This window comes from Rhinoderma darwinii, chromosome 8 (genome assembly GCF_050947455.1).
Source record: "Rhinoderma darwinii isolate aRhiDar2 chromosome 8, aRhiDar2.hap1, whole genome shotgun sequence".
Lineage (NCBI taxonomy): Eukaryota > Metazoa > Chordata > Amphibia > Anura > Rhinodermatidae > Rhinoderma > Rhinoderma darwinii.
In genome coordinates, this window is record NC_134694.1 from 17,380,233 (window position 1) to 17,404,862 (window position 24,630).

General features: G+C 41.4%; 1 protein-coding gene across 5 annotated transcripts in view; it reads left to right on the plus strand.

The window, feature by feature from the left end:
- The window catches only part of ATP2B3 (ATPase plasma membrane Ca2+ transporting 3), a 172,039-nt gene that overhangs the window by 78,125 nt on the left and 69,284 nt on the right, over positions 1 to 24,630 (plus strand). For all 5 annotated transcript variants that reach the window (XM_075835358.1, XM_075835354.1, XM_075835355.1 and 2 more), the window contains exons 4-7: positions 13,956 to 14,153; positions 21,048 to 21,305; positions 21,585 to 21,710; positions 24,316 to 24,441. In XM_075835358.1, coding sequence (XP_075691473.1) covers positions 13,956 to 14,153; positions 21,048 to 21,305; positions 21,585 to 21,710; positions 24,316 to 24,441 — 708 coding nt within the window. The remainder of the gene's footprint in view (positions 1 to 13,955; positions 14,154 to 21,047; positions 21,306 to 21,584; positions 21,711 to 24,315; positions 24,442 to 24,630) is intronic.

Sequence of the window (24,630 nt, forward strand, 5' to 3'; positions counted from 1 at the left end):
TGGTTACTGGTATATCCAGATGATCGGCGCTGTCCTCAGAATGGCGCTGCAGCGCCAAAAGAAGCGGAAACCCGCCATTCTGAGGACAGCGCCGATCATCTGGATATACCAGTAACCAGGGGAAACAAGCACCAAATCCTTGGCATCGAATATAATAAACTTCAAGAAATTGAAACTCACAGTGTGCCGAATACTTTCTCTAAAATACGATTGGGTTGGGACCCTATTCGTGCACCTTCTCTGATCTAGTGCATTCCGAACAAATCTCTACCTGTGAGTAGAACTGTTCATAGATACTTTCTGATGTTTCGACTGTTTACTAAAGACGTATTGAAACAGAAATCAATGGCATAGAATATTAATTCAGAAACAAGGGGTTTGGGGCCCTCGGCCTGGAGATCACTGTTGGTCTGAACTCACCAATTCCAACAATGTGATCTTCTGACATATATTTTATGTATGACATCACCAGTTCGATGACATCACCAGATCATTTATAGCGGGGTTTCCCCTTTAAAAAGATCTCCAGCCACTACCTCATTTTACATTGATGGAGTCTTGGTTGGATGTAAGGCCTAATACTTCTCACAGCAGAGTTTGCTACAATTGCATCCCGTCTAGGCAATTCCACAAGTGTCTCTTCTGCCATGATAGTTTGCTACAATGCATCAGTATCAGTGTAGATAACATATTTTATTTCTATACATTAACTAATTGTTGCCCAAACGTAAACATACACTTTCATAATTGTATAATAAAAAAATCCTGCAACTTTCCAATATACTTTATGATTTAATTCCTCACTTTTATCAAGATCTCTGTTTGCTGTCAGTGATTGGAAACATTCTTGTTTACAGCCAAGGCAGAAAACCTGTCCTAACTGAATATTTCTCACATAGCGAAGAGTCAGTTACTATATATCGGTGTGAGCTGGCACAAATCTCTTACCTGACTTACACTGATACATTGTTCCAAACTTTCAATGGTTTCCATTCACTGACATCAGATAGAGAAATGGGGAGGAATTGAGAAAGGTACAAATCAGAAAGTGGCATAATAATCATCATATAATGTTTAGGCTTTAACTACGTACGTCTCCTATACAAGGAATAATATATTAAGCTCCAGGAACCCCCACCCCCTTAAAGATCAATTCCTATTGGAAGAGTAGTGGGTATATTGCATTGTGGGTAGAGAAACACACGTTAAAATGGTAGTTGTACCTGACACACCTTATGTGGAAAATATAAGTAATATTTCAAAGTGCAACCGATCAACCCCCTCCCCCACTGGGACAATCATTGATTGCCGATCCTTAGAAAAGGCCATTAATGTTTGATTGGTGGGGGTCCCAAAGAACCCCCTTAGAGACTATTGTCTTCATCATGATAGTGAGGGGATGTTGGTTAGTCTGCTTGGTATTGAGCTCTCAATTCTAAAGTTGCTGAACGTGGTGAACGTGGTGAATGTAAAGGGAGAGCGATAATAATTGGGCCCCTGTAGTATCTCGGGTTCAGGTAAACCATGGGAAAGGGATTTTTGGTTATTCACAGGAATAGAATCAATCCATAGAAAGCTCTTACTGTAAGTGACCCTGTATTTCTAGTAGAAAACACATCTGTCGGCAGTACCGCTGTGCACTGTGGATCCTCCTAATAAGATTTATTGACATGATCCGCACGACTCGGTCTAATATTGTTTAGTGTTGTAAAAATGTTGCCGGTAAATATAAACCTCCTCATTGATTGTTTTAATAAGGGCATGTGGACCGTCATGTGGACGTTTCTACATCAGTATAGGACGGCCTTCCATGCATGCGAAGAACACAGACAAGACTGACAGACATGGAAAGAGACCATGGGAAAGACAAAGGGGAGATCAGGGCAGTGCCGTGTACACTTATATACTGATATGGTGACAACATGAGATTCATTCCAGCCCCCCCCCCCCCCCCCCAGGGTGTCACCCACCGTTACCATACTCCTCTATGGTAAATCAGCAGCATTTTGCAGTAGAACAGCCCCTATTTCCAGCGCCAGACCGGCATTCCTTGGAACCGCCAGATGAAACGATTGTCAGGTCCCATCCTCCATCTAAACAATATTCTATATATTGTAGTCCTTGTTATCATTTCACACACCGGACAGATCATCAATACGGTCTACCAGGTTATTTGTGAACCAATCCATAAGAAATAGACCCTAGAGGTACGAAGTCCGCTACAAATGGTGTTGTCCTCTGCTGGACCTTCAGCGTCTATTATTGTGTTAGAGCCTGGGCCCATCGGAGGATCCTCTGGTTCTCTTTTGGGCCAGTCTGAATCATATGGCAGATTTGGCAAACCTGATTTTAGGGAAACCCTGGTGCTTCCACCAACCTCCCTCACTAGTGCCTATTTGGTCTACTATTCAGAAAGAGTTCGTCATTTCTGCTGGTTGATAATTTGTATCTACAAATAGTTATTTATTTGTTATTTTTGATGGAGGGGATAGATAGATTGGATAGATGTTGCTGCAATTGGAGGTCAAGTAGGGTCCTGGTTCCAAAGGTGGGATGGGGCCCACACTTACCTAAAAAGGGCTATTCCCAAGGATAAGCCATAAATGTGTGATAGCTGCGTGTCCCAGCTCTTGTGTGGAGAAAAGGCATTCCTTGACCCTTGTCCAACCTGGCATCCAGGCGGAGAATGAATGGAGAGATGGCAGAGCGCCGCTTGACTGTTTCCGTGATTCCCAAAGAACAGAATGGAGAGAGATGGTTGACCACTTCGTCACTTAGGCCCCATGTACACGACCGTAGATTTTGTTAGTAATTGCGGACTGCAATTACGGACCCATACATTTCTATTGACCACGGACACCTTCCCATATATTTGCGGGAAGGTGGCCGGGCCATAGGAAGCCTCCGCAAAAGATAGGACATGTCCTATCTTTTGCTTTTTATGGACCGTGCTCCCATACTTTATGTGGAAGCACGGGCCGAAAATGTGGGTGGCTGTCTGCAGTGGCCAGACGTGCCCGCAATCACGTACCAGGATTACGGGCACGGCCGTGTGCATGAGGCCTTATCCTGCACCTGGAATCAGCGGCCAGCTTACCAGTCTGGATGTGGGTTAGGTGACCCCCATTCTCGATATACACTACCGTTCAAAAGTTTGGGGTCACCCAGACAATTTTGTGTTTTCCATGAAAACTCACACTTATATTTATCAAATGAGTTGCAAAATGACTAGAAAATATAGTCAAGACATTGACAAGGTTAGAAATAATGATTTTTATTTGAAATAATAATTTTCTCCTTCAAACTTTGCTTTGGTCTTGGAATGCTCCATTTGCAGCAATTACAGCATTGCAGACCTTTGGCATTCTAGCTGTTAATTTGCTGAGGTAATCGGGAGAAATTTCACCCCATGCTTCCAGAAGGCCCTCCCACAAGTTGGATTGGCTTGATGGGCACTTCTTGCGTACCATACGGTCAAGCTGCTCCCACAACAGCTCTATGGGGTTGAGATCTGGTGACTGCGCTGGCCACTCCATTACAGATAGAATACCAGCTGCCGGCTTCTTCCCTAAATAGTTCTTGCATAATTTGGAGGTGTGCTTTGGGTCATTGTCCTGTTGTAGGATGAAATTGGCTCCAATCAAGCGCGGTCCACAGGGTATGGCATGGCGTTGCAAATTGGAGTGATAGCCTTCCTTATTCAAAATCCCTTTTACCTTGTACAAATCTCCCACTTTACCAGCACCAAAGCAACCCCAGACCATCACATTACCTCCACCATGCTTGACAGATGGCGTCAGGCACTCTTCCAGCAACTTTTCAGTTGTTCTGCGTCTCACAAATGTTCTTCTGTGTGATCCAAACACCTCAAACTTCGATTCGTCTGTCCATAACACTTTTTTCCAATCTTCCTCTGTCCAATGTCTGTGTGCTTTTGCCCATATTAATCTTTTCCTTTTATTAGCCAGTCTCAGATATGGCTTTTTCTTTGCCACTCTGCCCTGAAGGCCAGCATCCCGGAGTCGCCTCTTCACTGTAGACGTTGACACTGGCGTTTTGTGGGTACTATTTAATGAAGCTGCCAGTTGAGGACCTGTGAGGCATCTATTTCTCAAACTAGAGACTCTAATGTACTTGTCTTGTTGCTCAGTTGTGCAGCGGGGCCTCCCACTTCTCTTTCTACTCTGGTTAGAGCCTGTGAGTGCTGTCCTCTGAAGGGAGTAGTACACACCGTTTTAGGAAATCTTCAGTTTCTTGGCAATTTCTCGCATGGAATAGCCTTCATTTCCAAGAACAAGAATAGACTGTCGAGTTTCACATGAAAGCTTTTTTTTTTCTAGCCATTTTGAGAGTTTAATCGAACCCACAAATGTAATGCTCCAGATTCCCTACTAGCTCAAAGGAAGGTCAGTTTTATAGCTCCTCTAAACAGCAAAACTGTTTACAGCGGTGCTAACATAATTGCACAAGGGTTTTCAAGTGTTTTCTAATCATCCATTAGCCTTCTAACACAGTTAGCAAACACAATGTACCATTAGAACACTGGAGTGATGGTTGCTGGAAATGGGCCTCTATACACCTATGTGTATTTCTGATTAATTTAATGTTATCTTCATTGAAAAAAACTGTGCTTTGCTTTAAAAAATAAGGACATTTCTAAGTGATCCTAAACTTTTGAACGGTAGTGTAGGTGCGGGTCTCAGAGCTGGTACCCGCATCTATTAAACATTTATGCCATATCTAAGATGGAAAAACCCAGTTTATCTGTCCATGCCAGGAAACTAGTGTCACAACCCCTGTCAGAGCTGTAGTACTATTAGTATATTGGTTGTCGCTCTGCTTTCCGAGAAACAGATAAAACTAAGAAAAGGCTAAATAAAATGTCTAATATTAGAAATGTTGGTGAGGTTGGACGTTTGGTGCTTTGTGCAGCACGCAACAATAGACAGAAGAAGTATTATCTGTGGATAAAGAGATCACAGGACTTGTACTGACATTGTCCACTTGGAAAGCCAGCGCTAAATGCTCAACCTTCGTTCTGTATTACAGGATAAAATCTTTATCCTTTCCACATAAACCCATTAATCCTTCTTGGTAGAAATGAGAGGTTGTGGGTGTAGCGGGGCACAGTAGTTAGTTTAATTGTAGGTCTGTATTCACTCAGTCACACGGTAGGTGAGTTGTTCGTTATGTGTCACATATGTAGGAAGGACGCAATCCTTAAAAGCGTATAATTCCAGCTGTCCAGCGAGGTCCGGAAAGTGCATTTATATTTTTGTACTGGAATGCTCAATCCATAGTTTTCTTCAGGGATTATACTCTGGTCATTACAGCGCTGAACTGCCATTATTGGCGAGTTTTTTGCTCTGCTCCAGTCATATCTACCTGTGCGCCTGATCACATTTTGAATGCTGTCCATTTATATCTAAATTCAGTTGTGGGCTTCAGAAGACTGACCATTTGGATTGTCGAGGGTCCATCTTCAGAAACCCCTCTTGATCAGTGGTCTTGAAAGCTGCTGCTAACCATACATTTACCCTGCAGCGGCCACTGCAGGAGAAATGTAGTATTACATGCCAGTCATTCAAATGAATGGCTGACCAATACATAGACAGGCCGGGTCAGCCAGAGCGAGAACCACTCGTTGTTCGCGTTCTTATGCTCAAATAACGCACAACATCATTTTACAGTTTACATGTGGAATTAATCTACATAAAAATCTGAATTACTTTGTAAATACATGACGTTACCTTATCTTGTACTGATCTTGAGTTAAAGCCCGTATTATACTTCAGAGCTGCATTCACAATTCTGCATAGCTGAAATCTCCCAGCATTACTTACTGGATCAGTTTCTGCACAGAGTTTGCTCTTGTGATTTGCACTTTGTGAAATGTCAATTTGATGCTGCTAGAAACCTATGAGCCATAACTATAACTCTGTGTGCCTTCATACATCTATATTACGGTCAAGTGCTTATGTCCTTCAGGAGGTGCTTTTCAAACATAAGGTATAGCGATGTATGACAGAGTGCGAGTCTATTATTATATTCCATATTGTCGAGTGGGCTATTGTAACGGCTAAGGGTCCTCTTACACAGCCCGACATGGACCATGTAAGCGAGCGCCGATCAACAAGACAGCTCGTTGATCGGCGCTCGTTTGCTGCTTTCAAAATGAGCTCTTTTTGGAATATATTGGAATATATTTTATATATATTTTATATTTTTGAATATATTTTTGGAATATATTTTGGAGCTATTTTTGGAGTAATAGTTACTGCGATCGCTCGTCCCCATACATTTTTATTATGTGGGCAGCATGTCCCCCTGTTTACACAGTGAGATGTGCTGCGACGAACGATAAAATTTTCTGCTGCATAAACTATACAATCAGCCGATGAACGAGCATTTGATCGTTGATCGGCTGATCGTTGCCCTGTTTGCACACGATCGGGAACGAGCATTCACATGAATGCTCGTTTGCCCGATAATTGGCCCGTGTAAGAGTGCCTTTAGATTATGGGACTGATGGTATCTCTAGGAGATCCTTCATACAATCCCCGTATCTTTACACATGTGGCCAATCCAGATGTTTGATCTTGGCTTAATTGAATCATTGGAAGGATGGAATAATAGTATGCTTCCCATATAATTAAATCCCCTTCCCTTTATGGCAAGTATAGAATCCGAGAGCTTTACACAGATTATTGTTAAAGACACACCACATATTAGACATTATCCTATTACAGTAATCTCCTGAGGAATCATAAGATTATCCAGATAGTGTCATTATGTGCTCCCCCCTGGTTACTGGTGTGAATGTTTGTTCTTGTGGGTACTAAGAAGTGATTACGCGCTTGTGGTGCATCGTCATGATGGTGGTATAACGGTATTTAATACTCCAGCACCATATGTCCTCTTCACTTATCTGTTTATACTGTGAAAGTAATGATCAGATACTGAGAACCAAGAGAGTCAACCACTACTGATGCTATCGAAGGGGATGAGGATCCATCTACCTTTACCATCGGTAGTGTAAACCTGCCCAAAGTTCACCATCTCCACAAAATCATCAGTAAATAATCGCCTTCAAAAGGCGGCAAATAATTGATGCCTCTCTTTCCTGGATGAGGGTGGAATGTGTCGATTTTCAATGGGCCTCTCTCCTCTATGTAGGCACCTGCTAAGAACCAGGTAATGACTAGATATACCTGTTAGTGTATTAGCCCATTCTAATTCTCAACTGGACAAAATAACCCATTATTCATTGTGCCAAAGACAAGACATTTCTGTTGGCGCAATCCAATGTACATCTTCTCCACCTTTAGCTCCAAAAATGAACCCATGGACCCCTAACATCTGAGCGCTGACTAATATACTACGTTACTATTGATTGAATCAGCAAGTGTACAGCCATGGTCCCTCCCCAACATCCATGAGAATCCACATTAATAATAATAATAGTTAACCATTAAATAACCCTAGACCTCCAAGCCTATTAGATACTAACCCATAATCATCCTAGACCATCACAATGAATCCCTTAGTCACCCTAGACCACCAGAGATACTAGGTATTACCTTTTAAGACACTCAAGACCCCCAGGGATATTACAGGAATACTATCACTAACCACTAAACCACCCTAAGTAAAAATGTATGATGTAGTACTAAAGGTAGTCAAAACTAGAGGGGGAAGTTTTGCCATCTATGTCGTGAGCACAACACACTTGGAAACACCCCTTTAAAATTCCTTAATTTGCTCGTGACGTCATCAGGAGAGAGAATCTCGTACTCTGTCATTGACATTCCTACCCACAGTCTGATGTGGTGAGTTACGAAACCCACCAGCGATAAGAAGGATTGGGTGACCAATATTAAATATAGCTGGGTGCTAGAAACAATTTAGCAGAGAGATAGAGTGTGACAGGTTATTGCGGAAGGTGGAAGAATTATATTTCCATTGCCCATTCCAGTCCTTTTCACGGCGAGAAAGAAAATTTGAGGCTTTGACTGCGCAGCTATTTACGAGAACAGTCAATTCTGACCTTACTAAATGCTTCCATTAGTCACACTTCCCAGTGCTGAAAAGGTCTGCACTGTATTAAAGGGCTTTGACATTAAATCGTTATTATAGTATCGTCTGAAAATGTACCTTTCATTGCCACAAGTCACATTCAAAAGTTTTACTAGATTGGATAGAAGGGGATATATATGCTAAGAAAGAAGCCAAAGTAGATGCTAATAGAGCAAGCGCTCAGCAGAAGTCTTTGTACTTGTGGACTAATCTGGTTTGCTGCACCCTAGTGATCCCATGAGACGGGTTTCAGGGGTTGGGTAGACATTGGCATTTGATGTCACTTGATCAAAGGAGTTACACATCTTGGTAATGGATTGTGATAAGATGTTGAGTGCGGGCAGAAGGAGGCATCGGTGTCATCCTACATATAAACTGAACTTTGGTTAAAGAATTAAGATAGATACATAGATAGATAGATAGATAAATAGATAGATAGATAGATAGATAGATAGATAGATAGATAGATAGATAGATAGATAGATAGATAGATAGATAGATAGATAGATAGATATGAGCTAGATAGATAGATATATATGAGATAGACAGACAGACAGACAGACAGACAGACAGACAGACAGATAGATAGATAGATAGATAGATAGATAGATAGATAGATAGATAGATAGATAGATAGATAGATAGATGATAGATAGATAGATAGATAGATAGATAGATAGATAGATATGAGATAGATAGATAGATAGATAGATAGATAGATAGATAGATAGATAGATAGATAGATAGATAGATAGATAGATAGATAGATAGATAGATAGATAGATAGATAGATAGATAGATAGATAGATAGATAGATAGATATGAGAGAGAGATAGATAGATAGATAGATAGATAGATAGATAGATAGATAGATAGATAGATAGATAGATAGATAGATAGATAGATAGATAGATAGATAGATAGATAGATAGATAGATAGATAGATAGATAGATAGGGATGACTAGTTTGTTCTTAAAGGTTGCACTTTACTTATTTTTGCAGTTCAGAACAAAGAGGATTTATTAACCTTTCTGGTACAAATGAAATGTCACATTTGGCTAATGAGTCACGCAGCCTTTGTGTAAAGGAATGGTGGCATGGCATGGATAATATGACATTGTCAGGCAGGGTGATTGGCAGCATGAATAACACTTTGTAGGAAAGTGTCCTATTGTATAAAAAGCATTGTAAATCTTTATGTCATGACGGCAGCCGGTCAGTGACGCTCCGTATTATATGTCACTGTTTGGTTTGTCTATAATCAAACACTACAACCATCGCAAAAAGTGTTCGCCATTTCTGTTGGTTGATAATTAGATAGATAGATAGATAGATAGATAGATAGATAGATAGATAGATAGATAGATAGATAGATAGATAGATAGATAGATAGATATGGATGCCTCTTTCCATACACCCTATTAGGACACGGATGGATAGATCGATCGATCGATCGATCGATAGATAGATAGATAGATAGATAGATAGATATAGACATAGACATGGATAGATAGATAGATAGATAGATAGATAGATAGATAGATAGATAGATAGATAGATAGATAGAGAGAGAGAGAGAGAGAGAGAGAGAGAGAGAGAGAGAGAGATAGATAGATAGATAGATAGATAGATAGATAGATAGATAGATAGATAGATAGATAGATATGGATGCCTCTTTCCATACACCCTATTAGGACACGGTACGCTAATAGATAGATATGTGATGCATACACTATTGTGGGCATACACCAAAAAGAGTGTGCTTTGTTTGCATTTCAATTGAATGGACTGAGCTGCAATAACACACACAGCCCATAGACAGGTGTGGCGCTGTTTCTGTAAAACAATAAGCAGACCCTTTTTTGTAATCCTGGATTTATTTTTCTTCATCATATAATTTAGCCCTTAAATGTGGACTTTGGTAAAGCAAAAAATTCACCTATATGTCTATTTCCAGTGCTGCAGTCAAAAAATGTAACTGTGCAATACCAGAAGATGTATTTTTGTGTTGAAGTGATAGTCTTTCCAGAAAGATGCTTTGTTTGAGACATTTAAAATGTAGGTTGTATTTGTATTTCATTATTGCCGAAAAAATTCCCAAAATAAATCTCTTTTCATAACAGTGGGAAAAAAAAGGTATTTATGTAATAGGGGCTGAGACCCCGACATTTCAAGCATTAGGATAATGTATGACAATGATTACAGGATACAGAGGCTGATTATCCCCCGCTAATGACCGAGCTGCTAATTGGTCTTTTCTCCCCTTTTCAAATTGCACAATTGTCAGGAATTATTATTATTATTACACCTTATTGGACCTCACAGGGGCGCTAACTAACCTCCCTGTCATACTACAGACAGAACAGTAAATTCCCTAACAATTCTCCTCCTCTTTATCCATATTCTCCTCATCTCCTTCATTGTCCTGGTTCTCCTACTCCTGCCTTCTCATTCACCCTCTCCTCCTTATTCTCCTTTTTTTCTTCTTTTTCTTGTTTTCCTCCTTATTCACTTCTCTTCTTCTTCTTCCTCCTCCTTTAAATCCATCTCTTTTTTTCATGGTCTCCACTTCCTTCTCCGCCTCTTTCTTCCCTTTTCTTCTCCCTAACCTTCTTTTCCTGCTTCCTTCTCCCTCACCTTCTCCTCCTTTACAATCTCCACTTCCTTCCCTTCCTTCTCCCTCGCCTTCTTTTCCTGCGTTCTTCTCCCTCACCTTCTCCTCCTTTACAATTTCCACTTCCTTCTCTGCCTTTCTTCCCTTTTCTTCTCCCTAACCTTCTTTTCCTGCTTCCTTTTCCCTCACCTTCTTTTCCTGCTTCCTTCTCCCTCACCTTCTCCTCATTTACAATCTCCACATCCTTCCCCTTCACCTTCTTTTCCTGCATTCTTCTCCCTCACCTTCTCCTCCTTTACAATCTCGACTTCCATCTCCTCTTTCTTCCCCTTCCTTCTCCCTCACCTTCTTTTACTGCTTCCTTCTCCCTCACCTTCTTTTCCTGCTTCCTTCTCCCTCACCTTCTCCTTCTTTACAATCTCCACTTCCTTCTCCTCCTCTTTCTTCCCCTTCCTTCTCCCTCACCTTCTTTTCCTGCTTCCTTCTCCCTCACCTTCTTTTCCTGTTTCCTTCTCCCTCACCTTCTCCCTCTTTACAATCTCCACTTCCTTACCTTCCTCTTTCTTTCCCTTCCTTCTCCCTCACCTTCTTTTCCTGCTTCCTTCTCCCTCACCTTCTCCTCCTTTACAATCTCCACTTCCTTCCCCTTCCTTCTCCCTCACCTTCTTTTCCTGCATTCTTCTCCCTCACCTTCTACTCCTTTACAATCTCCACTTCCTTCCCCTTCCTTCTCCCTCACCTTCTTTTCCTGCATTCTTCTCCCTCGCATTCTCCTCCTTTACAATCTCCACTTCCTTCTCTGCCTCTTTCTTCCCTTTTCTTCTCCCTAGCCTTCTTTTCCTGCTTCCTTCTCCCTCACCTTCCTTTCCTGCTTCCTTCTCCCTCACCTTCTCCTCATTTACAATCTCCACATCCTTCCCCTTCACCTTCTTTTCCTGCATTCTTCTCCCTCACCTTCTCCTCCTTTACAATCTCGACTTCCATCTCCTCTTTCTTCCCCTTCCTTCTCCCTCACCTTCTTTTACTGCTTCCTTCTCCCTCACCTTCTTTTCCTGCTTCCTTCTCCCTCACCTTCTCCTTCTTTACAATCTCCACTTCCTTCTCCTCCTCTTTCTTCCCCTTCCTTCTCCCTCACCTTCTTTTCCTGCTTCCTTCTCCCTCACCTTCTTTTCCTGTTTCCTTCTCCCTCACCTTCTCCATCTTTACAATCTCCACTTCCTTACCTTCCTCTTTCTTTCCCTTCCTTCTCCCTCACCTTCTTTTCCTGCTTCCTTCTCCCTCACCTTCTCCTCCTTTACAATCTCCACTTCCTTCCCCTTCCTTCTCCCTCACCTTCTTTTCCTGCATTCTTCTCCCTCACCTTCTACTCCTTTACAATCTCCACTTCCTTCCCCTTCCTTCTCCCTCACCTTCTTTTCCTGCATTCTTCTCCCTCGCATTCTCCTCCTTTACAATCTCCACTTCCTTCTCTGCCTCTTTCTTCCCTTTTCTTCTCCCTAGCCTTCTTTTCCTGCTTCCTTCTCCCTCACCTTCCTTTCCTGCTTCCTTCTCCCTCACCTTCTCCTCCTTTACAATCTCCACTTCCTTCTCCTCCTCTTTCTTCCCCTTCCTTCTCCCTCACCTTCTTTTCTTGCTTCCTTCTGCCCTACCTTCTTTTCCTGCTTCCTTCTCCCTCACCTTCTCCTCCTTTAAAATCTCCACTTCCTTCTCCTCCTCTTTCTTCCCCTTCCTTCTCCCTCACCTTCTTTTCCTGCTTCCTTCTCCCTCACCTTCTTTTCCTGCTTCCTTCACCCTCACCTTCTCCTCCTTTACAATCTAAACTTCCTTCCCCCTCACCTTATTTTCCTGCATTCTTCTCCCTCACCTTCTCCTCTCCTTTACAATCTTCACTTCCTTCTCTTTCTCTTTCTTCCCCTTCCTTCTGCCTCACCTTCTTTTCCTGCTTCCTTCTCTCTCACCTTCTTTTCCTGCTTCCTTCTGCCTCACAATCTCCTCCTTTACAATCTCCACTTCCTTATCTTCCTCTTTCTTTCCCTTCCTTCACACTCACCTTCCCCTCCTTTACAATCTCCACTTCCTTATCTTCCTCCTCCATCACATTCTTTTCCTGCTTCCTTCTCCTCCTTCCTTCACCTTTTCCTCCTTATTCTCCGTTACCTTTTTATTTTTATTTTTTCCGGCAGCAACGCCTTAGAATCAAGACAATCATTATAGATACAAACAAAATCACACAACAAACATTAAAAACTGAAAAATATTAGCTAAACGAAATGGGATGAGATAAGAAATGCTTATTAGCAGAATGGATGGAGGAGAAGAAGAAGACAATAGTATGACAGACTTCCCAGGACCTTGGAATGGAAGGGTAAAGCCAAGAACAAGGCTTGTCATTTAAAGATTGGACAGGCCTTCATATTTTTGTGGAGGGCCGTCCAATAATTCAAAAGCTCCATCACTGGATAAGATTAGAAATATGAAGACTTTGTCAATGATGGACTTCCTTATCTTCTGTACCTTTATACTGTTGTGTTTTCATACCGTTGTCACGGTAAACTAGACAATGTTAAAGAACAGAAACAGGATATACCCGTAAAGTCTAGTGTAAGGTCAGAATGGTGTTATGATGTTGTCTCCTGAAATGATCAAGTTCTAATTTGGAAACATATTGGAATGTGTTTCATGGACATGTAGGATGCTGTGGACCTTGATTTCAACATGATTCCCATTACTCTGTGGTAAAGTAGAAATTCAGCCCCCTCCCTTACTAAGGGTCATTTAGTTTCGCTCGCTCGGGGCCCCCTTTTTCAAGCCAGAATGGAGACTCTGGCGGACGAGCCCTCAATGTATTACATGGACGGTCATTTATTTGTATGGCTGCCATTCTGCATTTCCCCTGCATCGGCCATGGCTTCCTCCAGGCACTATCAGCTCCTATCTGAAAGAGGTTCTCTCTGATGAGACAAGCCCTTGAACCTAATACACGTCTGACTGGTATTGTAGTTGCTTGTGGTTTATCTTCATGCACTGACTTTCTGGTGCTCTTGTGCAGGGCTTGTGCTCATTCACAGCAGCCAATCTGAGCACACAGATCTTCAGTGTAAAACAGGTAGAAGGGATAGAGCAGCAGCCTGAGTGGTTTGAATATACACTTTTTTCAGAGCTCCACTGAAATTACTCCTTAAAGAATGTTATTTTATTACTTTGCCCATTTACTGTAGACTCAATCTTCTAATTATCCCTTTCTGTTTGCCTCTTAACTTTCAGGTTTGTCTGAGAATGTAGCAGACTTTGAGAAGAGAAGACAAATATATGGTGTGAACTTCATACCTCCCAAAAAAGCCAAAACCTTCCTGCAATTAGTCTGGGAAGCCCTCCAGGACGTGACTCTCATTATCTTAGAAATTGCTGCCATCGTCTCCCTGGGCCTTTCATTCTATGCACCACCAGGAGAACAGAGTGAAAGTAAGTGAACTAGTTTTTCAATTATTATACTTGGCCTAGGGTTTATCTCATGCTGAACGTTATGTGTGTTGTGTATATGAGTTTTTGAAAGGTAATTCCGCCCAGATTACATCTTGGTGCAGACATTCTCCAATATTTCACCTATTGATTGTATTGACCACCGGGTGATGTCTTTTTCTCTCTATTCTTATGTTGATTCTCTGTATATCTGTCTATCTGATGGTGAAGAAGAAACAACCCATACAGCTGCCCTTGGAGAGAGGGGGCTTACCCATGGTTGGTCCCATACACCTTTGGGTGGCGAGGATTTATGTAGGAGGAATAGAATTGTTCGCCGTCAAGAGAGCAAGGAATTGGCCCAAAAGTCATTGAAAGGTTCGACAGGGGGAAACCAACACCAGGCCCTAAAGGGTAGTGTATTCTGATTTTTACCATCAGGCCCCCTCTTTTCTATGTATGCCAGTGAGCTGAGAAATGGGTGTAGAGAAGTTATCAATAATTCATCATTAGTTCATAGAATAAAAGGGTCTTAAACATATACAGATACCACAACTCATGTGGATTAGTGTGACTTGACTTGAACCGCTTATACTATAACCATTACCCTGCCCTCTCATCAACTAAGTTCTCAGATCCATAGTAAAGTCAACTCATGAAAAGCTTAGTAAGTAGTGGCATACATAGAAGAGAGGAGGGCCAATAGCAAAGACCAAAAACGGCCTGGTATTTGTTTTCCTCTCCATGACCCTTGGGCCAACTCCACACCCTCTTATTTGCTTACAAAGCAGTTCTTCTGTAGAGGGTAGTCCTGTGCAGGTTCTTGCCACCCAATACCAAGTGATGGGAACAACCTGGCCGAAGACCCTTTCTTAAGCACTCTCATCATCTCCATGTCCTTCTACAACGGAAGAGATAATAGTACTGACTAATATCATGAAGATGCTCTGACTTTAAAATTACCAAATGCCCATGGTCCAACCAGCTAACCACAGATATGTGTATCCTCCAGAAGTGAGATAAGGAGAAATGGTAATTTTGTTATAATATTTGATGCTTTTAGGATTTAGGATGCTCTCTTGGTTTTAAGTATTAATGTGTGCTCCTCAAGTGCGTTCGATACTTCTGAGCTGTAGAACATTCTGTTTTTCTGGTGTAGTCCTCTCCTTCGGAAAGGTATGAATACCTGGAGCAGGGATTTATTATTTAGAGCTGCTGTACTATAGATTCACAACTTCATCCCTGATATATCAGATGTCACTTGTCAGGCACCGCTCAGAAGATGTGTCTCAAGCTGTCCATACACATGACAAGAATCTCACAAGTCTTGTATATGAACTTAATACTAGTCAGTGTATGGGCACCTGCCCACAAAAATGTCTAGAACACAACCCCTATTACTACCCTTTGAAGCATGTGTCCTACTACCCTAGCCCAAGGTTGGGAGCCATCTTCCATAACTGCTTCTCTGTTCATATTTGGGTCCTCCCTGCCCCGTTCTCTCCCAGCCCCCTATATGCATTATTGTTTGTGACCACAACAGTTAGGTCTACTTAGAGAAGAGACTCTATGTTCACTGAGATAGGAAGTAATGACATTTGATAGACAAATTTAGACAAGGAGACATCATTTGGAGCAGATTGAGACCTAACAAGCAGGGGTGTGACTTGCAGCTCTTAGGCCCCAATCTATATTAGACCCCCCCCCCCCCATCTACGGCGTTATATTGGAAAAAAAGAAAAAACTCACAAAGCGCACATATCAACTGATATATAAGGTGGCAATATTCAGGTGATCAGTTATGCTGACCTGGTAGTGTTGGGCTGGGAACACAACATACAAAAATACATCTCAAAGGAGCTGCAGCCTAAGCCTGCGCACCACTTTTTGGTAACCCCAGAATTCATTGTAAACCTAAAGGGCCTCCAAGTCATGTGATACTATTAATAACTTTCTAAAGATTCACACGTGCAACCTCAGGACTCCCGTATCCCTTTATCACCATTAGAGCTCTTATTATTACAATACCAGTATATCTATCTCTATGTGAAACATACAAACATATCTATCTCTATGAAACATACAAGCAAACAAGACTAAACAATACATACAAAATAAAAAAATATAAAACTGAGTACATCATTTTAATTGTTTTCGTCTAAGATCAAGTTTACACTTATATTTATTATGACTTTTAGTGTATTGAATTTTACTATAGAGGAAATCTTATTTATATATAACTCTTATACAAATTACCATGTTCCATGTTATTTTAACTTTTTAATGATTCAGACAACCTTTAACCTATGACATCATGTATGACACTTTGCATGATGTAATCTAGTTTTGGCGTTTTTTTTCCTTTGATATAATCAGCTCCTTGGAGGTATCTCACCACTTGTGTTTTGCCAGATGAAGAAGTTGGTCTGGCTTTGAATCCCGTTGCTTTTAAAGACAATAAATCAAATTATTTATTATTAAGATCGTATCCAGCTATATTAAAAGCCAATGCAACGGTAGCAGCACCTGCGGACAATCCGAATATTTCTCCTTGGATTTCTTCCTCGGTAATAGATCAAGGAATTCTTTCCTCGGACTTCTCTCCATTGCCCACCTACTGTGTGTCATTTCTAAAACTGTGCTAAAAGGGCCTTTGGGCCACCTCAGGCACTAGGGACCGGGTGTGACTGCTACCTCTGCATCACCTATAGCTATGCCACTGATCACATGGGAAAATAACTGTCATCTACTATTATTCTTCAGTATATGCAGCACTCAAATTACTTTTCTATTGTTCCCATGGATAATGTGGCTGGCTGTTGCCATATTATTTAGGGAACATTTCTAAGGATGGCCAATTCTACACATAACTGCCCTTTACGAACAAGTAGGTGGATGTATATGTATATTTTGTAACCTGTAGCCCCAATGTTTCTTTCTTGGTTCCGTAATAGAGGGTGCCCAATGACAAAATAGGTCTTCATTACACATTGGTGTGAGATCTCAGAGGACATAAGACATGAGATGGGACATGCCAGTCTTTTGTCCATCCACCTTCATTTATGCCCATTGCGCCACAAGAATAAGTTGTCTATGTATGTGAATAAAACCGCTCCCTATATTTCTTGCAAATAGCTTCCATTCTCTAATTGTCCATGTCTATCTACCGGCATCATGAAAAGTCATTACTACAACAAGCATGATATGTGTTTAGGTGTTTAGGTAATGTCCAATTACCATTATCATTAGAATCTCTTAACTTAGGTATGGTAGATATGTCACAAGGGTAATATAACCACAAACACTGACTTTATCTACTACTACCTGGGGATAGGAGGCAATTGATATAGTAATTATTATTGACCCCTTGAGTCCTCTTTTGTCTAGATCCAACATTCGATCTCCTTGAAGAAGTTTATTGTAGTGCTCTCTTGGGGTCATTAACTAATCCCCTCTGTTCCCATAACTAGTAAATGCCAAACTGACTGTCTTCTTCAGAGTTGTCCTGTGGAATCTAGATGAGACTGAACAGTCATATATAAATCTTAAAACACTTAAGAACATGTTTGGAAGCGAACACATAAGGAGATGGATATTTCAAGGGGAAGTGGAGGTCAGGTTCAGCTTTATTAAAAACAAAGAGACACTTGCCTTCAAACAAAAATTAATGCTAAAACCTAAACCATAAGTTCTCTCGAATATTGGCCCAGTGTCCAGAGCGGACATGCCCATGATCGAGGACGACCTTCATTCACAGCAAGGTTCTCCATCCCACTATGTTGTGACATCTGTATTGGACAACTTTCTTTAAAAAAAATTTTTTTAAAAAACCCCACAAAAAAACCCCCGCAACTTTAAGAAGATAAAAATATTAAGCCTTAGTTTCATGGTACATTACATACAACACTATCAACAGCAAACCTTATCACATGAAGAAAAGATTATATCTTTATACGACCACACATTTTCAGAACTAGAATTATCATATCACCAAATACAACACTGTTAGGGCATTCTGGGGTAATAGAACAGAGAACAGCTACAAATAGTGTCCTTTCTATCTGGAGAATCCAGTTTGTCCGTACATTTCTGTTGATTTCTATGGGCACCATGTAATACTTCATATCTCCTGTGGAGGCACTGTAGGGAAAATGAACGTTTGCTGCCATGAATTCCTGCAGATTTCAGCTGATCGCTGGGGTTCCAGAATTTTCATGAAGTCTGTCTAGCAAAAAGGGTTTTTCCAAAGTGCATAAAGCCTGGAAAGGCTTTTTTTAATGGAATTATTTCTAGCCCTAATCAAAGGGTTATTCCAATAACAGAAACTTATGGCATATCGCTAGTCTAAGCCATCACTTTCTGACTGGGGTGTGTCCAACTGCCGGTAGCTCCCCGGATTCTGATAATGAATGGGCCACAGTACTGCTTTAGTGCTGCGTCACCTTCAAAGTCTTCCATGCACAGCGGCACTCCTAGTCACCGGCTGTTCAGGGGCTGCAGCACTAAACCTTCTGAACTCTCATTCTCAGGGTCAGGGGGTCTTCTTATGTGTCAGAGGGGCCTAGGTACATTCATGATACATATGAACCCTAAAGCCAATATTTCAATATTGTAATTTGTCAATGTAGAATTTCACATCAGGGTCATTACATTGTGAAGCAGGGAGATGCCTCTTTTTTGCTGTTACTATGTGTGGGGTTCTGGAATTTGGATTCTCATTAAATATTAAAGAATAATATGAAATAGAACAAGCAACTGAAAGCTCAGCAAGAAATGCACTGCTCCATAAGAAAGTGTTAAATTCTCAGCGTGTTTTAGAACTTATTATTTTGCTTGACCTACAAACCTACATACAGTGTGCCATGCTACATCAATAAAACAAGCACAGCTGCTCACGCCAACGTGCATTGGGGAATCTCTAACCTGTGCTGAAGTTCCAGTTCTAACATTGTTCAGTATACAGATCACACAGGCTTGGTTTATGGAACTGTATTTTAGGATTGTGTGGTTGTCTAGCAGGTCGAATGGTGACATTGCCAATGGTGAAGGACACTTTTCGATCTCTATGCTCCTGTGGACATCTGGTGGTGTCACTAGTAGTTATTAGTAGTGAAGGGATGTTGTTGGCACACATTGGTATACTCCACCCGTTTCGGCAGATGCCAATATGGATGACCTCTGTATAAGTGAAGACTACCTCCCTTGCAACCCAAGACTCTCAGATTCACTCTTGGCAACAAAGTGGTTATACAGTGCATATTCAAGCTTGTGAGCTTAAAGGGGTTATCCGGGTTTTTAATATTGATGGCCCATCCTTAGGATAAGCCATCAATATTAGATCATTTGGGTCCGACTCCCGGCATCCCCGCCAATCTGCTGTTTGAAGGGGCCGTAGCCTCTTTATTGTTTACATGGTTATCCTTTATGTTTGTACTTGCACGCGCCGTTACATTCACTTGAATGAGACAGTGGTACAATACTTTGCACAGCCACTACAAATGTAACGACGTGTGCAAGTATGAGCAAAAAGAAAACCATGTAAACTAAGAGGCAGTATGAGCGCTGCGGCCCCTTCAAACAGCTGATCAGTGGGGGTGCCTAGAGTCGGACCCCCAATGATCTAATATTGATGGCCTATCCTAAGAAAAAGCCAGCAATTTTTAGAAACCTGGATAACTCCTTTAATGGGCATTCAAACCCTATTTATTTTAAACAAAAAGGGAATTTCTAGTTTAGAAAACCTGGTATGTCCAGCCTATATAATACTTAATTTCCCCTGTATGGGCACTGACGGCTCCCCCTACAGATTACAGCTGAGTAGGATACCCTTATTTTCAGGGGACCCTTTCAACATAAAAAGATTTTACAAAGCAGACAACCCTTAGGCTTCGTTTACATCTGCGTCAGGGCTCCGTTCAGGTGTTCCATCAGGGGAACCCATGAACGGAACCCTGACTGAAACAAACGGAAACCATAGGTTTTGATTTCAATGGTGACGGATTCAGTCCAAATGGTTTACGTTTGTCTCCGTTGTGCAAGGGTTCCGTCATTTTGACAGAAACGATACCGTAGTTGACTACGCTATTGCTTCCGTCAAAACGACGGAACCCTTGCACAACGGAGACACAATGACGGAACCCTTGCTTGACGGAAACCATTTGAAATCAATGGTGATACAAACGGAAACCTACGGTTTCTGTTTGATTCAGTCAGGGTTCCGTTCATGGGTTCCCCTGACGGAAAGCTCAGACGGAACCCATGAACGGAGCCCTGACGCAGATGTGAACAAAGCCATAGCTAGTTGATGAATGCAAGTAGATATAATTTATACATGTGGGTGAATAGGGCTTTTGTTTCCAACACCTCCTAAATACATGCGAGAAATAAACCTTGAAAGCTCCACAAGCATTCGCCCATGAAGGGATGGTCTCCAAGTTTGTTGAGTCAGCTTCCTTCTTTGCTAAAAATATTTATGCGGGAATGATGTGTCTTATTAACATCTAATGGTATCCACAATCTGCTGACTGTACGGTTCTTTTCAATGATCTAAACAGATCAGTTTGCAGCACATAAAGCAAACATGACATTTAGACATAGAATATAAACTAGAATTACTGCAACGTATCAGTTATGAGTAGAAACCGGTAATAAAAACAGCATCATATACAAAAGGATTGTCATCGGTGATGTCCACTCATTTTCGACCTTTGATGATCTATGAGAGAATGCTGATTCCAGATGAGATCTAGATCAACCAGTATTGGGTTCAATAAACGTCAGAATCATCTTTAAAATGGAGGGTATAAATGATCGTAGAGTTGGGACAACACTTCTCTAGGGCGGACATTGGAGAAACATTGTATGACTATATATATTTTATTTTATTTTCTCTCTCAGACTGTGGAAATGTGCAAACTGGAGGCCATGATGATGGAGAGTCAGAAGCCGGGTGGATAGAAGGAGCTGCTATATTGTTATCTGTTATATGCGTGGTGTGGGTGACGGCCTTCAATGACTGGAGTAAGGAGAAGCAGTTCCGGGGATTGCAGAGTCGCATAGAACAAGAGCAGAGATTCTCCGTCATCAGAAATGCCCAAGTCATTCAGATTCCCGTGGCTGAGCTCATTGTGGGAGACATCGCCCAGATCAAATATGGTGATTATATTGTAGGAGGACGAATTCTCCTATATGTTTTTACTCATTTATTACTAATATTTTTTAGCTCTAGCTCAGAAAATTGCTTTCCTATATCTGGTATTCCCGATCCTCTTATCTCGCACTTGGTGGAAAAGTCACTCTACCAGCAACTTTGTAATTGTAGTAATTCCAAGGGGGGCATTTTGCCCTCTGCCACATTGTGCTCTCCCACAGTAGGGACTCACACCTGTATACGATGAACTTCATTCATTTCTTTAATATTCTTTGATATTGCAGGCGACCTGCTGCCCTCAGATGGAGTTCTGATCCAGGGAAATGATCTTAAAATTGACGAAAGCTCGTTGACAGGAGAATCAGACCACGTGCGCAAGTCTGTAGAAAAAGACCCAATGCTGCTTTCTGGTGAGGACGTGACACCTTATGTAATATACTAGACATGACTTGTTTGTTTTGAGGACTATCATAAATTTTCTACAGTTTTCCTTAAAGTAAGGGAAATCTGTGTACAGCTATGTATAACTTCCAAGTTGTTCCTTCAAAAGTTTCTCTAACTTAATTCACCTTAAGAAAAATCTGTTTAAAAACACAGGTTTGGATGGGAAAGGGCAAGGACGTACATACCGTAGTGGCTGCTATGGGACCCTTGAAAAGAGGAGGCCCATCGCTGGTTGGTTCCATCCTCGTTGCTACTGGGTGACGAGAAGCTTTACTGCACTCCTCCAAGAGACTGCATTGTTAGCAAGCAAGGGGTTTGGGCCTTGGCCCAAGGGTCGTGGAAAGGGTGTGGATGGGGGAAACAAACACCATGCCCTTTTTTCCTGAGTGGAAAAATAGAATAATAGAAGGCCCTTTTTTATTTTTGCTATTGGGTCCCTATCTTCTATGTATGCCATTGGGGAAGGGTATAACACAACTGCTTCCATTACCAATCCCGTTTTTAGCTGACCAGCTGGGTTATCCAGGACAGCCTGGTTGATAAGGATGTACTTAGTCTTTCCATTGTCCCTAGCAACCGTCTTTCTCAGACTTTTTAGGCCAAGTATTAATTCAAATGTCAATGTGAGTCTTGTCACTTCTTAAACCCCTCTTACTGCCATACTAATCAGATTTTTAAGTGGTTGTCTACCTAGGACAACAACCTTTCCTGAAGCAGCTCCACCAAGGCTAGAACCCTTGGTAGAAGACCCCCATCTATTACATCCATGTGCTTCAATAGTGCATATGGACAAGGGTAGTCCACTCCTTAAAACATTTTCTTTAGAAAACTTGATAATATATTAAAAATTAAAAGGAAAGGAGAAAAGGGATAACAATTGTAATAAAAAATAGTACAGAATTTAGCAACACAAATCCTAAAAATGTTTTAGGCGGACTAGGCTAGAGAGGGTTCCTTTCATGGGAAGTGGATAGAAGCTATTATGATATTCTACTAAAGAGCAGACACCATAGGAATGGTAGTAGGAAATATCTACAGTACTATATTCCCCCATATAGGTATGTGTGTACCTGTATAAGATGGTTTATGTAGAGGTAGCCCCAAGACCAGGTGACACCAAATAAATAAGACCTTAATAGATGAAAAACAGTAGGGTTGCAACAAATTGTATCAGACATTACCTATCAGAAAATCACAATACCACAACCACTGAAGAGCAGAATACATGTGGTTCTTGAGCATATAAAGAGTTTCGCAGCGATCTTACCACTTTACAGGAAAGAAGAAAAGCTGCAGTCCCAGAAGAAACCTCCCTTAATTGGGGGCCACCTAACCCATTAATGGAGATCAAATCTACCCACCAACCACCAGGGCCTTCCATATTAACCACTAGTGGGGCTGACAGCTTGACAAACCAGTTTATCATTAGCTTTGTAGGTGAAGGTGAAGAACCCGTTTAAGTATCTCTCTTGTATCCTTTTTCTAATAAACAGAACTGATGTGGCAACTAAAAAATTAAAGGGGTTTTCCCATCAGGGATATTTGTGGCATAACCACATATGCCATAAATGTCAGATAGATATCTCTAGAACCGGGCTCTCTAAAACCCGTTCTGCTCCGGCTCATGCGTGTGATTCCCGATCATGAAGAAGAAAACAGCTTAACTTGCTGAGCTACGCTGTTTCCATAAGTCCCATAGTAGTGAATCGCAGTTATGAAAACAGCGTAGCATGCGAGCTATGCTGTTTCTGCAACTACCATTCTCTTCTATGGGACTTACGGAGACAGCGTAGGGCCAATGTGGGCCAATGTGTTTACAGGTATCATGACAAACCTTATGTTCCCTCCTTCCATAGAATACAATATCTGCACAGGTCCCCAGTTATAATCTGAGGGGGGAACCTTGCAGAAAGTTTTCATTACCCTTGCAGCGCCACCACAAGCGAAATGAAGCATCACATAGTGCCGATATGTCTTAGATGGAAAGACGCTCTATGTACTCGCTATCCACTCAATAGATGAAGGTCCTGGATCAGCCCCTATTTACTCAAATTTCCTAAATGGGTATACGAAAATAGGCTTTCAGCACCCGACAGCCCCTAGTGTTTATAGGGAATTGTATAATTGTCGTATTAACATGGTGGATCTACTGCACAGGTGACGCAAGGATAAAATAGTGAATCCACAGAGGAATAATGGTTTTGGCTGAATTATAAGAGCAGGATGACAATGTTAGATCTTGGCCGTAACCTTCTCTTATTCAATAAGCTTGAGTAGGTTATTAACATGGCTTAATTTTATAGACAATGGCAATAAGTAGACCAAAACAGCAGGTGGAAACAGCAGGAACCTCCACAACTGGCTCCTGTTCTCTTCTTTCTTCCTCCCGTTTAACAGCCCATGCATATGAAGCATAATTGTACTGCAGACACTTTGGCAAATCTCGTAATGTGATCTGTGCTGTAATTCATAACATCAAGACCTCACTTGAACCAGGCGGGAGGAGGAGAGGGATGAAAATCTGTCCCTGCTGTCTAGTTGAGGTACTCATCATGAGTCATGTGTTGGCAGGTACCCATGTCATGGAGGGGTCTGGCAGGATGGTGGTGACAGCTGTTGGTGTAAACTCACAGACCGGGATCATTTTCACCTTGCTCGGAGCTGGTGGAGAGGAGGAAGAGAAGAAAGACAAGAAAGGTAAATATCATGGTTTGCTTTACCTTCTTAGTTATCATATATCCATGTATAAAACAAGATGTTGACATCTCCATGCTTCAGTGCTGGCCTGGGCTTCTAGTGCTAGTGAAAATCTATGTGGACATGACTTTTTGCTGAATGCTTCATTGAATGAATGTGATCGAAAACTATGATGTATTGATGAATGTA